General features: G+C 46.3%; 1 protein-coding gene across 2 annotated transcripts in view; it reads left to right on the plus strand.

Annotated features, from left to right (window-relative positions):
• Positions 1–12,842, plus strand: part of KIF26B (kinesin family member 26B) — a 427,084-nt gene that overhangs the window by 349,622 nt on the left and 64,620 nt on the right. For both annotated transcript variants that reach the window (XM_031438497.2, XM_064477251.1), the window contains 3 exons: positions 4,480–4,573; positions 5,820–6,082; positions 8,898–9,081. In XM_031438497.2, the coding sequence (XP_031294357.2) occupies positions 4,480–4,573; positions 5,820–6,082; positions 8,898–9,081 (541 nt within the window). The remainder of the gene's footprint in view (positions 1–4,479; positions 4,574–5,819; positions 6,083–8,897; positions 9,082–12,842) is intronic.

Here is a 12,842-nt window from a genome sequence, read left to right on the forward strand (position 1 = left end):
AGTCAGTTTCACCATCTACACAACAACTTTTGGAAGCCCATTTAAGTTCCATTGAGTAGGTCAGTCCTTTTGAATTGCTGGTGTCATACCGTGGGCAGGAGCATGGTGTCAGGATTTCAACAAAACATATCCTTGGAGAGAAGGAAGAAAGGACGCATCAGTGGATGGCAAACAGAAGCAGAAGAGAGCAGACAGAATTGGAAGTTTCAGGAACAGCTGCATCAAGGTGCTGGTGACTGGTTCATCAGGACCCTGCTCTTGACTGGGCTTCTGGGCTTCTGACTAGAAAGTAAGAAGGGAAAAGATGTTTCATGAAGCTGAGTTAGAATTAGGCAGGGTTCTAGGGCCCTATAGAGGGCAATTCCTAGTGAGGACCTGGAGGGCTAGGCAGGGAAACTGAGACTGACATGCAGTCCTGTGGCCTGGATCAGTGGAGTGGAGAGGAATAGGAGAGGCTAGGGAAAGCTGTGTTACAAACCACCCTAAGCCTAGTGGATTAAAACAACAAATATTTATTATTGCTCATATTTATTATTATTATTTATAAATAATGAATATTTATTACTTCTTATGGGTCATGAGCATTCCTCTGCTCCTAGCCTGGCTCACTTGTGTGTCAGGGATTAGCTTTGGGTTGGGTAGGCAGCTCTACTCATCTTGGCTGGATGCTGTCACACATTTGAGGGTTGGCCAGTTTTTGGCTGGTCCAGAATGGCCTTGGCCAAATCACCTGGTCTGTCTTCCATGTTGTCTGTCATCAATCAGCAGGCTATCTTGGGCTTGCTCTCATGGCAATGACATTATCCAAGCTTGCAGACCTCTTGAGGTCTAGGCTTGGAATTGACACTACATCATATCTGCTAAAGTTGATTGGCCCAAATTCAAGGGGTAGGTAAGAGACTCTACCTCTTGATTGCAGGAGCTGCAAAGTCAGATTGCAAGGGGCCAACACACAAAGAGGGGTGGACAATTGTGGCCATTTTTTGTTAATCTGTTAGGAGTATAATTTGGAGGCTTCTTGGGGGCCCAGAGTGCCAAGATTCCTGAACCAAAGCTCCTGGAAACAATCCCAGTAAGAACAGATGCCGACTGGAAGATTCACTTACACCATCTGGTGCAATTCATCTGCAATGAACTGTTGCAACTGGATCTTCTAGTAGAAAGCTATAACCCAGGTTATAGGTGTATGGTGGCCCACTTTGCTTGCATTTTGGTATCAGACACCTGCACCTTCCAGATAAAGTTCCAGGACTTCCCAAGATTTATACAAAACATAATGCAATCGAGTAACTAATAGCCTGGAGCAGAATCTGAAGACAGGGTTCTGACGGCTACCATTTGCAGAGCCTGGCAATTTCCTCCATGTGGCATCTGAGTGTAGGAAGTAGTGATGTTCACACAGGCACCCATATTACACTAGAGGCACTTAGCACATATATAGGCTCCATTCATTAACAAACTGAGCATGTGGTTCCCCCGAAGAGTTTCACCATGAAAAGACAAAGTACTTTATGAGTAAGTTCTATAGTTCTTCTCTTCATTACATTTTTTTGTGTGTTGTACCACCCAGTGGGCTCGCTAATCTGAACCTGACATTGGGTCTAATAAATGGCCTACAAATAATTTAATTAACACACTTAAAACTTTTCAAAAGCAAATCTCCCTAAATTGTAAGAATTCCAAAGCAAACCCTAAATTAAGTGTGGGCTATTAATGAGTTTTAGATTTATTCCAGAAAAAGGAGCCATTTTTATTGCTTACATCTTGGCATATACTTCACACTGGATACCAGAACTCACATGCTCAATGTTATAGCTGCACTTGCTTCAGAATGCTTTCTTTTGTTAAAATTTCCAATATTATGATAAATTACATTTCAATATAAATTTCATGTTTGCAAGAAGTTTCATATACAGTAACCCATCTGACCCTTCCTGGAATTCTGTGCTGTTGGAAGGGAGGTATTGCAACTTTTACACTGCAGACAAGGAAATTGAGACTCAGAAATTCAGTCTTTCATTCACTGAGTGCTCACTAAATGTAATAATTTTTTACTATTCTGTTGTCACTGTTAATAGTAAAATCATGCTGTGGGCATGGGCGGAGCACCTGAGAGCCTCTGAAGCAGGAGAGCAGGAAAGTGTGCAGAGTGAGCCTCTGCTCCAGGCCCTTGCTGTTGGCCTGTGAAGCAGCAGCCACCACGGTGGCAGTTATGAATTTTGCTTCCTCTCAGTCTCTAAGGCCATCAGTTTCCTGAAGCTAAGCCGTAATTACAATAGTCCTTGCTCCTTCTAGCCCTTGTAAGCCATCCTTGGTACCCTCCAGTGGCCTCAGCTGTCATCAGCTGCCCACCACTAGGCAGACCTCTGCTGGATCTAGCTTTGGGGAGGTGTCTTAGTCCGTTTGTGCTGCCTTAACAAAACAGCACAGACTGGCTTATAAACTGCAGAAAACTATTTCTTACAGTCCAAGAGGTGGGAAGTCCAAGATCAAGGTGCTGGCAGATGTGTCATCTGGTGAGGGCCCCGTCCTGATCCATAGACAGCTGTCTTCTTGCTATGTCCTCATGGTGGAAGGGGCAAGAGGGCTCTCTGGGGCCTCTTTCATAAGGGCACTACTCCCATCCGTGAGGGCGCCACCCTTGTGACCTAATCACCTCCCAAAAGCCCCACCTTCAAATACTATCACATGGGAATTTCAGCATCGGAATTTGGTGGGGGAAGGGCAACACAAACATTCTGTCATTACTAGAAGGGTCTCAGGCCTGCCTGGGGGTGAACAGAAGCTTCCTGCACAGCTAGCCCTGCCTGTGAGTATTTGCTTGGAAAGCCTCCAGGCTCAAGGGGAAAGACAGCAAAAGGCCTTCAGGGGCCATGGTCAGCTCCTCACAAACACCAAATGGACAGGTGTCTGGCCATTCTCTTCTCAGTGGACACTGGGCAGGAATTCTGCAAGGGGAGGCCTGCCCACCCTGTGCCCTGTGAGGCCGCTCCTGCATTTCCTCTGTCCTCATGTCTGCATTTCCTTGTACATGTGATTCAGTGATATGTGCGTGTTTGGTCCACACACAACTGGCTTTCTCTTTTGCTGACCTTGAATCTAATATATTATTAGATGTGTGTCTCAAGGTAGGCCCCCAGCCTCCTAACCCCCATCTCACTTTATGTCCAAAGAAGGCAGAGTTTGTTCGGTAATAATACCTCCTGGCTGTGCAGAGGCGCCTCTGGCAAATTCTCTCAAGAGTCCTACCACCTCAGTCTCAGGATTTAGCACGAGGCTCTCGTTACCTAGATCCCAGGGTGTGACAGATCCTGTGGTCCCCACGGCAGCCTTGTCCTGCTACTCCCTTCGCCCAGGAGGTGCTGAGGCGACCACAAGAACAAGCGACAGTTGCTGGAAGTGTGGTTTTTCAATTTCGGTTTGGGAGAGAAAGTTGATTTCCGAACATAGGTTCATTGTGCTGCTGAAACCTGGAGCTGAGTAACGACACTCACTGCCGGCTGCAGTTCTCAGATTCCCACCGGAAGGCTTGTGACTCCGATGCCTGCAGAGCCCTGTGTCTGCACGTCCTCTGAACGCTTCCAGCTCTGACTCCGGTGCTGAGGCAGGAAGGAAGGTGCAGCACACAGCGACGGATGCTAACCAGAGAGAAAGTTCCCGGATCCCCGAGTTGGTTCACAAAATCTACCTCCTGATCGTTTGCAGAGCGTTGTATTATTGGGTGTTCATGGGGAAATACGAAAAGTCACCAAGAGCCTGGCCTCTGTCTAAAGATTTAATAGTCAAGCTGGAGCTGAGACAGCAGGCTGAAGACCACCCACTGTAACACACTGACCAATGGTGACTGATACTGTATATGTTGAATGTATCTGTAGAGAAAGAAAGAAAAGGCTGATTTTGAAAAGAGGAGGATGTAGATGGAGAAAGAGGAGGAAGCTGGAAGACAGATGCCCATCACAAAGCTCCTGCTTATATTAGAACTACAGTGGATCTCAAGGTCACTTTCCTGAAATGGCACAGCCCCTTTTACCCTCTAATGAGCCTAACCCATTTCACAAGCTTGTGTGTGTGTGTGTGTGTGTGTGTGTGTGTGTGTGTGTGAAGGACAGATCTAACCAGCAGAAGGTGAATGGGAAGTTTACATGCTTGTTAGGGAGGCCAGAATGGCAGATCAGGGAAGGGCATGAGGTCCATGAAAGGACCCTTTGTTCCCATTCCAGTCTGTTCCCACATGATCTGCAGAGAGAGCAGATGAGATGTATCACAGATTAGCAGGAAGGGTGGTTTGCATCTAATGTGTGTAACACTCAGGTGGCAAGGGGATGGGAAGTCCGATGGGTTCTGAGCACCTCCAGAACTCTGTTAGAGCTGACCCGTCTGGGAACTCCATGGCTCTTGAGTCCCTGAGCCCCAGGAAAGCAGGCACAAGTTTCTGCTGTTAAGGATCCACTCACCGCTCGTGTCTCTTGTGTCTGCCAGGCTGAAGTGTGTGCTGGAACCGTGGCAGAGGTGATCCAGTCTGTGGTCAACGGGGCAGATGGCTGTGTGTTCTGTTTCGGCCACGCCAAGCTCGGTCAGTGAGAGCTTTACTTATTCATGCTGTTTGCCGGCTTTCCAATTACTTTCTCTATTCTTCTGTTTTGTACCCAGAACCCTCCAATGAAAGGAGAGGTGGTTTCCCTTAGGTGCTGCCTTGAATAATCACGAATAACCATATGTGCTTCTGAAATGTAGATGTTCGTCCTAATTGGATTCCCAATCATCTAGGAAAGCCTTAGAGTCCAAGAGATGAACAAAAGGAGTAGTGGGGTTGTTCCCACCTGGTCCAGGTCAGGGTCACACCCAGAAAGCCAGCAGGAAAATTACATTTCCTGAGCAGGGGTGGTTGGGAAGCAGAGAAGGCTCCCCCGCCCCAACTTCCCCAGAGGACTCAGATTGGTGAATGGAGCCAACTATAAAGGCCAGAGAAACTGTCACCAAGCGATACCCAGACCATGTTGGCACCCGTCTGGGGAGATCAGCCTGACAGCAGCCTCACTTCCCACCATCCATCCAGCTGTCGGGAATCCACCTGTGCTGATGAATCTGGGAGAGGAGGTGGCCCACACACCCCTGTGATGGTTTGGTGACTGAATCCCCTTGAATTACCTTCTTAATCCTGACCTGTGGCCATCTGCTCACTGCGTCTGACCACACATGCTTGATAAGTTAGTAATTTGGGGGGGGGGGGTCCAAAAAGCGACCCTGGGCAGAGCTCCCATCAGCCACCATGTGATGATGGAGGCGGCTCTGGGCCAAGACAGAAGGCCCATTTCATCTCACTGCCACTTTCGTCTTCTTGATCTCTGATCAAAACAGTGATTTAGATTATAATGAAATTCACTCATGCTATAAAAATATACCCAGCATTTAACTTGAGAAACGATATAAAGTGTAAGTGTGCGGATTGAATCTGTGGGGTGGTGAGAAAAAGAACCATAACCCGGATGAAAGATCATGGGCCTCCCACCACGAGTAAGACGGTGCGGAAACTGGACAGCTTGTCGTGCTTGGGACCCTCCTCCAGGTCAGTGGTGATTCAGTCTTGTCATTAGTCTGGGCTCTTACATTCTTCTTTATAGCCGTTTCATCAGTAGTACTTGGAAATGTCTTTTTTTGTGGTGGTTGTCAAATGTTTCATATTTCTCCCAGCTTTCCATTTCCTTTCTTCCCATTCCCCACTCCCCATGCCTTTCTTGCATCCTTGGCATCTATTCTTGAGATTATAGAGTGATGCCCAGACACTCAAGCTGCTTTTCTTTCTCCCCTTGCTCTCCCAGGAAAATCCTACACCATGATCGGAAAGGATGATTCCATGCAGAACCTTGGCATCATCCCCTGTGCCATCTCTTGGCTCTTCAAACTGATAAATGAACGGAAAGAAAAGACGGGAGCGCGTTTCTCAGTGCGGATCTCAGCCGTGGAGGTGTGGGGCAAAGAGGAGAACCTTCGGGACCTGCTGTCGGAGGTGGCCACAGGCAGCCTGCAGGACGGCCAGTCCCCGGGCGTGTACCTGTGTGAGGACCCCATCTGTGGCACGCAGGTGATTGCTTCTGGGGCTTGGCTGGCTCCGAGGTGGCTCATCCCTACCTGGGAGGCTGGGGCAGTTCACCCCATGACTCACTCAACATGTAAACTGGGGAGGCTTACAAGTGTTTACTTTACAAGTGGACTGGGGCTTTATGGCCTGCAGCTGCAGGGCCATCTGCTCACCCAACCTAAATATTTGTACCTTGAATCTAATTGACAATGAGCAGGAACCACAATTGTTGTAACGTTTGGGGGAAATTGAATTCACTTTCTTTACGCCCCTTTCAAAAAAAAAAAAGTACGATCTTTCTTTTGTTTAACAACAATCCGAAATATTTACTGCTTTGCACAAATAGCTACAGCCATTACTGGGGCTGTTTATGGCTCTATAAACTGTGTTTCTGGCACTGGTTCACAGCTGGATTAGTGGTGCTGTAGGAAAAAACTAATAACTACTTTCTAATTAGAACCATGATATAATTGCTGGGACTATGGAAGCCAAGAGAAGTTCCGGTTCGCCTTTTCTGGACATCTTCCTGTGTCTTCTTGTTGCTGTTTGACAATGGATGTAGGAATGAGCCGAGAGGTCCCTGGTTCCCATCCAGAATAGTCAGCTTTTCCAGTCTCTAGCAATAGGCTGTATTTTCTGGCTTTATCTGATGCCCCCTTTTTTAGACAGGTGTTCGTTTTAGTAAGTACCTGCCTCATCCTAAGTGGGATTGTTCTCTCAGGTGAGGAGACCCACTCTGTTACACCCAGCTACACACACCTGACCGTGTCCTTCCCCTGCTTAAAGCACCACAGATCCTTCCATTTCCATTATGAATCTTCATGATGTGCAAGGCCATTGTGACCTTCCAGAATCATCTCTTACCGCTTACCTCCTTGCCAGTCCTCTTCAATTACATTTTGGTTCCCTAAGAAAGCAGTGCCTCTCAAACCTCAGTGTGCATGTGAAGCACTGTGGATCTTGTTAAAATGCAGATTCTGGTTCAGTCGGTCTGGGGTGGGGCCCCTAATTGTGTTTTTCTAATGAGCCTCCCAATAACTGACCACACTTTTTCAGTAGCAAGGCTCTGAGGCACCAGCCTCTCTCCCTCTTACTCTGGGCCTTTGCACGTTCTCTGTTCCCTGTGCATGGAACACTCCTCCTCTCCTTTTGCTTTTTATCTGGCTAACTCCTTATTTTGGGGATACCAGCTGGATGTCACTTCTTCCAGGAAGCCTTCTTAGATGTTTCTTTTGATTGTCAGTTGTGATTGCCTGGTTAGTTCTCTGCAACTCTCAAAGGTCAGTACCATGTCTGACTAAAACTGGCTCTTCATGGTTTTGACAGACGCATCAGATACCATTTGGATATGGAATCTAATTAGAATGCAAACTAAGTAGTCATACAAAGCTTAATCAAGTGGTTCCCAAACTTTAGTCTTCATCTGAGTCACCCGGAGGACTTGTTAAAACACGGACAGCTGGGCTCCACCTCTAGAATTTCTGATTCAGTAGGCCTGGGATTGGACCCCTAAATGTGCGTGTCTAACAAGTTCCCGTGTGATGCTGCTGTTGCTGGCCCAAGGACCACACTTTGAGAACCACTGTTCAGAATCATAAGATGTACTCAGACAAGATCTACACAGCACCTGTGATGGAGTCAGTGTCACCCTACCCACTGCTCCCTTTCCAAGCATTACCTAGACACTTAGATATGCTGTAACCTCCATCTACTTTTATTAACTCCCTTAATGAAGTTCCACATAGGTGAAAGATCTGGTTAACTGAAGACTAAGAAAAAGAGGAAGAGACATCCTGTTTATCTTGCTGAAAAAAATCTTAAACATTCTTTGGGTTATTTATTTATTTATTTTGCCATAGTAAGTACAAAACAATGAACACAACAGAATCTCTTTTTGAAGTTTGAGGATTTTGATGGTCTCAGGTTCCAAACATAGTCTCTCACAGTTCAAGATTACAGGTACCATCAGTCAGAATAAAAAAATTGTCAGAATTTGTATTGACCCTAAGGCACATGCTGCAAATCATTTCTTTGAGTAAACCAGAAATATTACTTCCCTTTTCTCCCCTCAAGAAAAGGAACACTGGTCAAATTCTGAGTAAAGTTTACTACAATTTTGAAGGCATCTCATAGAATTTAGACCCATTGCTTAAATGCTTCTTTAATCGATTAATAAATATGCCATGAACCTGAATTTAGGAACTAAAGTAGATATCCCTTAAATGATATAGATGAGACACTCAGGTATCTTGCATGTTTTCATATGTTGTTTACACTTACTTTTTGTTTATAATTATGCTAGTAAATATGACCTAAAATTGGCTTTAATTAAATAGGTGGAAGAGTTGAGAGTTGAGCTAAAGCTAACTAAGTTTTTTCACTTCTTTGGGACACCAGTACTGTCTGGACTAAAATCTCACTTTGCAACCTACCTGCCTCTGAAATCAAGATGTGGTCACAACCCTCATGTTTTCCTGGGTACAGGATTGCCCTGGGTGTTGGTTTGCTGGCCTCTGCAGAGGTCAGGGTGGGATACCGGCTCCCACCGATCTCTCAGATACAACCATTTGCTTTTCACACCTGCTACTTACAGATTCTACTTAAATTGTAAAATGAGTAAAAGTATATTTCATCCAATAAGTGTGCACAGTACTAATTTTCAGATGGGAATCAGTGAAGCTGAGAAGTGCATGTGGGTATGGGCCCTGGTTGCAGAGGGACCGACAGCCTTCGAGAACGCAGGATGGACACGAGTGGCACGAGTGGCTGGCGAGCCCTCCCCTGCCTGCAGCGTCAGCTCTCCCCTTGTGTCTTCCAGCTGCAGAACCAGAGCGAGCTGCGGGCGCCCACCGCCGAGAAGGCTGCCTTCTTCCTGGATGCTGCCATCGCCTCGCGGCGGGGCAACCAGCAGGACTGCGACGAGGACGACCACCGCAACTCGCACATGCTCTTCACCCTGCACATCTACCAGTACCGCATGGAGAAGAGCGGGAAGGGGGGAAGTAAGTCAGCTCTCGGCCCTCATGCCTCCTCCCCCTCTGCCCTCCAGTAGGGAGCAGCCGCACCTCAGGGGCAACCACGACCTTTTAAGATGTCTCACCAGCGTGGAGTTCACTGATGTATAATTCCAGATAATTGTGTAGTCTGGGCTGAAGTTGACTTGTGAACATCCGAGGGAGAAGGCCTTGCTTAGAAAAGATAATTTACACATACAACTGCCATGGGAACGTGGGAGAACAAATTTCCAAAGGAAAACAGACGCTTCATAGTATTTTTTTGTTCAAAAACCTTTGAGAGGCTCATCGGGAAAGACGAACATGGATGCACCAAAGCCCCCTGGCGATGTGATTAATCAGTAGCTTGAATCCACTCTCTGGACCTGAAAAAACAGAATCATGGTATTTAAGTAGTCTAAAAGTCAGGCTTTTGAAAAACTACCCAGATTCTGGCTGCCTCCCTGTGTCAGGTAATGCCCAGCAGTGATGTTTCTGTGTAAAAACCTAGGCCCAGGCCGGGCTGTGGGAGCGAGCTGCCCTGCCCAGCTCAGTGGTGATAGAGTCTGTCCCTTCTTGGCTATTCTCCAGGCCGGCGCTGACCTTGGAGCAGTGCCCTCACCTGGGTCTGCCAAGTAGTGTGTGCGCTACGCTCAGTAGTTGAGTGCAGCGCTCAGCTGAGTGTCTCAGGTGGGCTTCTGGACCCTGGACAAAGTAGCCCGTTGACCTCACTGGGCTTTCGAAGGCAGGTGTGGGCCACAGGGCTGGGCTGGCCGGGCAACAGCTTCTGTAGTCTATGTCCACTTGTTACTGAAGGCAAATTCGTGTGCCCACCGCACCATGAGGCCAAACAAACTGAAACATTGGAGTTCGGAGCAAAGAAAGATATATTGCAGGGCAGAGCAAGGAAGACAGAGTGGCTCATGCCCCCAAGAAACCCCGAACTCCTCGAAGGGTTTCTGCAAAGCACACTTAAAGGCCAGGTAAGGGAGGTGGGTTGCAGGGTACCGATCAGCTTGTGCACGATTCTCTGATTGCTTGATGTTGAGGTCACAGGGCAGTCAACACTGTCGACCCCTAGGTGCCAGAGGTCTGGGGGCTACTTGCTCTCGATCATCAAGTAGTTAATTTCTTCCCTTTGGTGGTGTTTTTAGCACCTGAAAAACTCAGGTATATACATGAGATACTATTATCAAAGAGGAGCTGCAGCAGAGGATATGGGGGAGGGGTCTGACCCTGGAAGGACCCACAGGGTCTTACTGCTACAAGGCTTTCAAAACACAGGCCCTGGCCACAGGCGCTCTCTAAACGATGAGTCAAGGACATTGGGTGCCAGAAAAATAAACAAAGGCCCTGAGTTAGGAGACTAACCCTGCTGCCTAGAAATTGTGAAACTAATTGACTCGTTGGAGGCAACCAACTACCCTAATGCCAGACGGAGCCTGGAATTAAGACATGCCACTGGGATCTGTGGGTGGGCTCCCTGATTTGGCCCCAAGTCTCCTTCTTGCCCAAAGACTTGGAAACAAGTTCCCTGGAGAGAGCTCTTGGGGGCTTCTGTTGCCTCAAGGGGAAGCTCTCCCCGCCCCATCTCAGTGCCTTTGTTGGCCCAGTCTTTGTTATTATTCCTACTCCTCAGTCACTGTGGTTTAGTTCAGGCTTATGAGGTTTAATTTAAATTTGGTAAAACTTACCCTTTTTATGGGTTGTTAAATGATTTTAGGCAAATCTATTCAGTCGTGTAACCACCACCACTATCAAGACTTAGAGCAAAGCCATCACACGTAAAGATCCCCCTTGCCCTAGTCGTCAGCCTTCTCTCCAGCCACTGACAACCATGATCTAATTTTTGTCCTTATAGTCTTGCCTGCATCCAGAACATCATATAAATGGAATCGTGTGGTCCATGTATGGCCCTTTTTGTGTCTGACTTCTTTCATTTAACATAATGCACTTGAGTTGCTCTGTGTATCTGTCATTCACTTATTTCCCTTGCTGCCTGCTCCTTTAGTTTTGACAGGGCTTAGACGTGAGCTGCTACCCATACCCCCAGGACTGAGATCTCACCATACATCCTCTCAGGGGCCGGAGTTCCACTACTCCAGGCTCTGACCTGCAGCCTTGGCTGCCTGCCCAGACTGCTGCCCGGCAATCAAGAGGTACTGGCCCTCACTTGCACCCAGGGAGACGTACCATCAGCAGATCAGATCCTTCTTGACAACCAGTGATGGTGATAAGGGTCTGACTGGGGATGAGCAAATATTTTGAACAGGAGTCTCTCAGGGGAGATTGATTCTCACTGAAGGGCTCACATCATGTACAGCACTTCCGTTCAGAAGTCCTTGCTTAAAGAAGGAAACAGGGGATTAGGATAGGGATGAAAAGATCCAGACCTTTGAAATTCCTAACAGAATTTTAGCCACAGTTCTCCTAACCATTTGGGAGCTGGCTTTAAATCCTGCCCTCACTATCTTTTTCTGGGTTATGTCTTAGCAGCATGTATGTGGGAGTCTGAAAAACCTTTATTTTATTCTTTTAAGCTGCCTGTAATAATCGTAATCAAAGCATGCAGTGGATTCATGTACTTTCAGCAAAAGATCCGACTCTGGAGCCGAATGGCTTCCAAATGGTTCTGAGTGGAAGAACTCAGGAGGTAGGATAATCTCCTCCCTCTAGGTTCCAAACCATGCCAAAAACAAGCTTTGTGTTTAGTTTTTCACTTTCATGGTTCTGCTCTCAATTTGGAATCTAAAAGTAGGTAGGAACCTTGAAAACAAACAGTTAATTAACACCAGAAACTAACACACTATTATAAATCAACTCTACTTCAATTAAAAACATAAAAAATGAATTTTAAAAAACAGTTAATTAAATGATTTCATTTGTAAGAACTTAAGGTTTAGCTTCCACGAAAGCATAGGCTAGGATATTCCCTAAACCCCGCAATTCATCCAGGTCAGCACTGAACAAATCCTGGGCATTTATTAAACATTTAACATCAAATTTGTCTTCTTCCTATTTATAAGTTGTGAAAGTGAATTGCTTTTAAATAATAGATTCAGATTAAAAGAAAAGGCAAATACTATTAATGGCTTCCAAAACCTCGTTAGGTACTTTCTCATGTATCTGTAGATAAGAAAGGGCAGGAGTCCAGGCTGATGTGGGGGTGAGCCCCAAAGGGTCTGGGTCATCACCTGACAGCCACAGCACACAGCTTCCTGCGAGAAAGGAAATCCAGGCCAGGATGCACACAGCCTCCTAGCCCATGACTTGCTTGATTTCAGTGAATTTATATCTGTTTAAAATATGATGAGGAGATTTGGAGTGTTGTTTAAAAGGGAAATTTTGTTTACTTATATATAAGTAATAATCCCCGTGGACCTGGCAGCCAGAACTCAATTAAGGATAAGTTTATTAATTAGTCACCCTGCAGGGAAGCAGAGCAGAGCAAGCTGCTGCTAACTGGCCATTAGAAGCTGAGATGATGGATTCAAAGAGGGCTCTGCTTCAAGAACTAAACACACTGTCCATGTATATATGGGCACCTGAGTCTTATACACAGATAGGCATTTTACACACACAGAGACACACAAATGCACATATAAGTAGACAGATGAAAATGTTTTCAACATGTCCAGTGCAGATAGAAAGGAAAATTCTATGTTGATGCATCACTGTTTTACAGATAGCACTAGGTAAAGCTTAAACTATTTCCTGGTTTAAAAATTTCTGGAGCATTAGCAGGGCTAATTCTTCACCCATTGTGGAGT

This window comes from Camelus dromedarius, chromosome 21 (assembly GCF_036321535.1).
Source record: "Camelus dromedarius isolate mCamDro1 chromosome 21, mCamDro1.pat, whole genome shotgun sequence".
NCBI classification, from domain to species: domain Eukaryota; kingdom Metazoa; phylum Chordata; class Mammalia; order Artiodactyla; family Camelidae; genus Camelus; species Camelus dromedarius.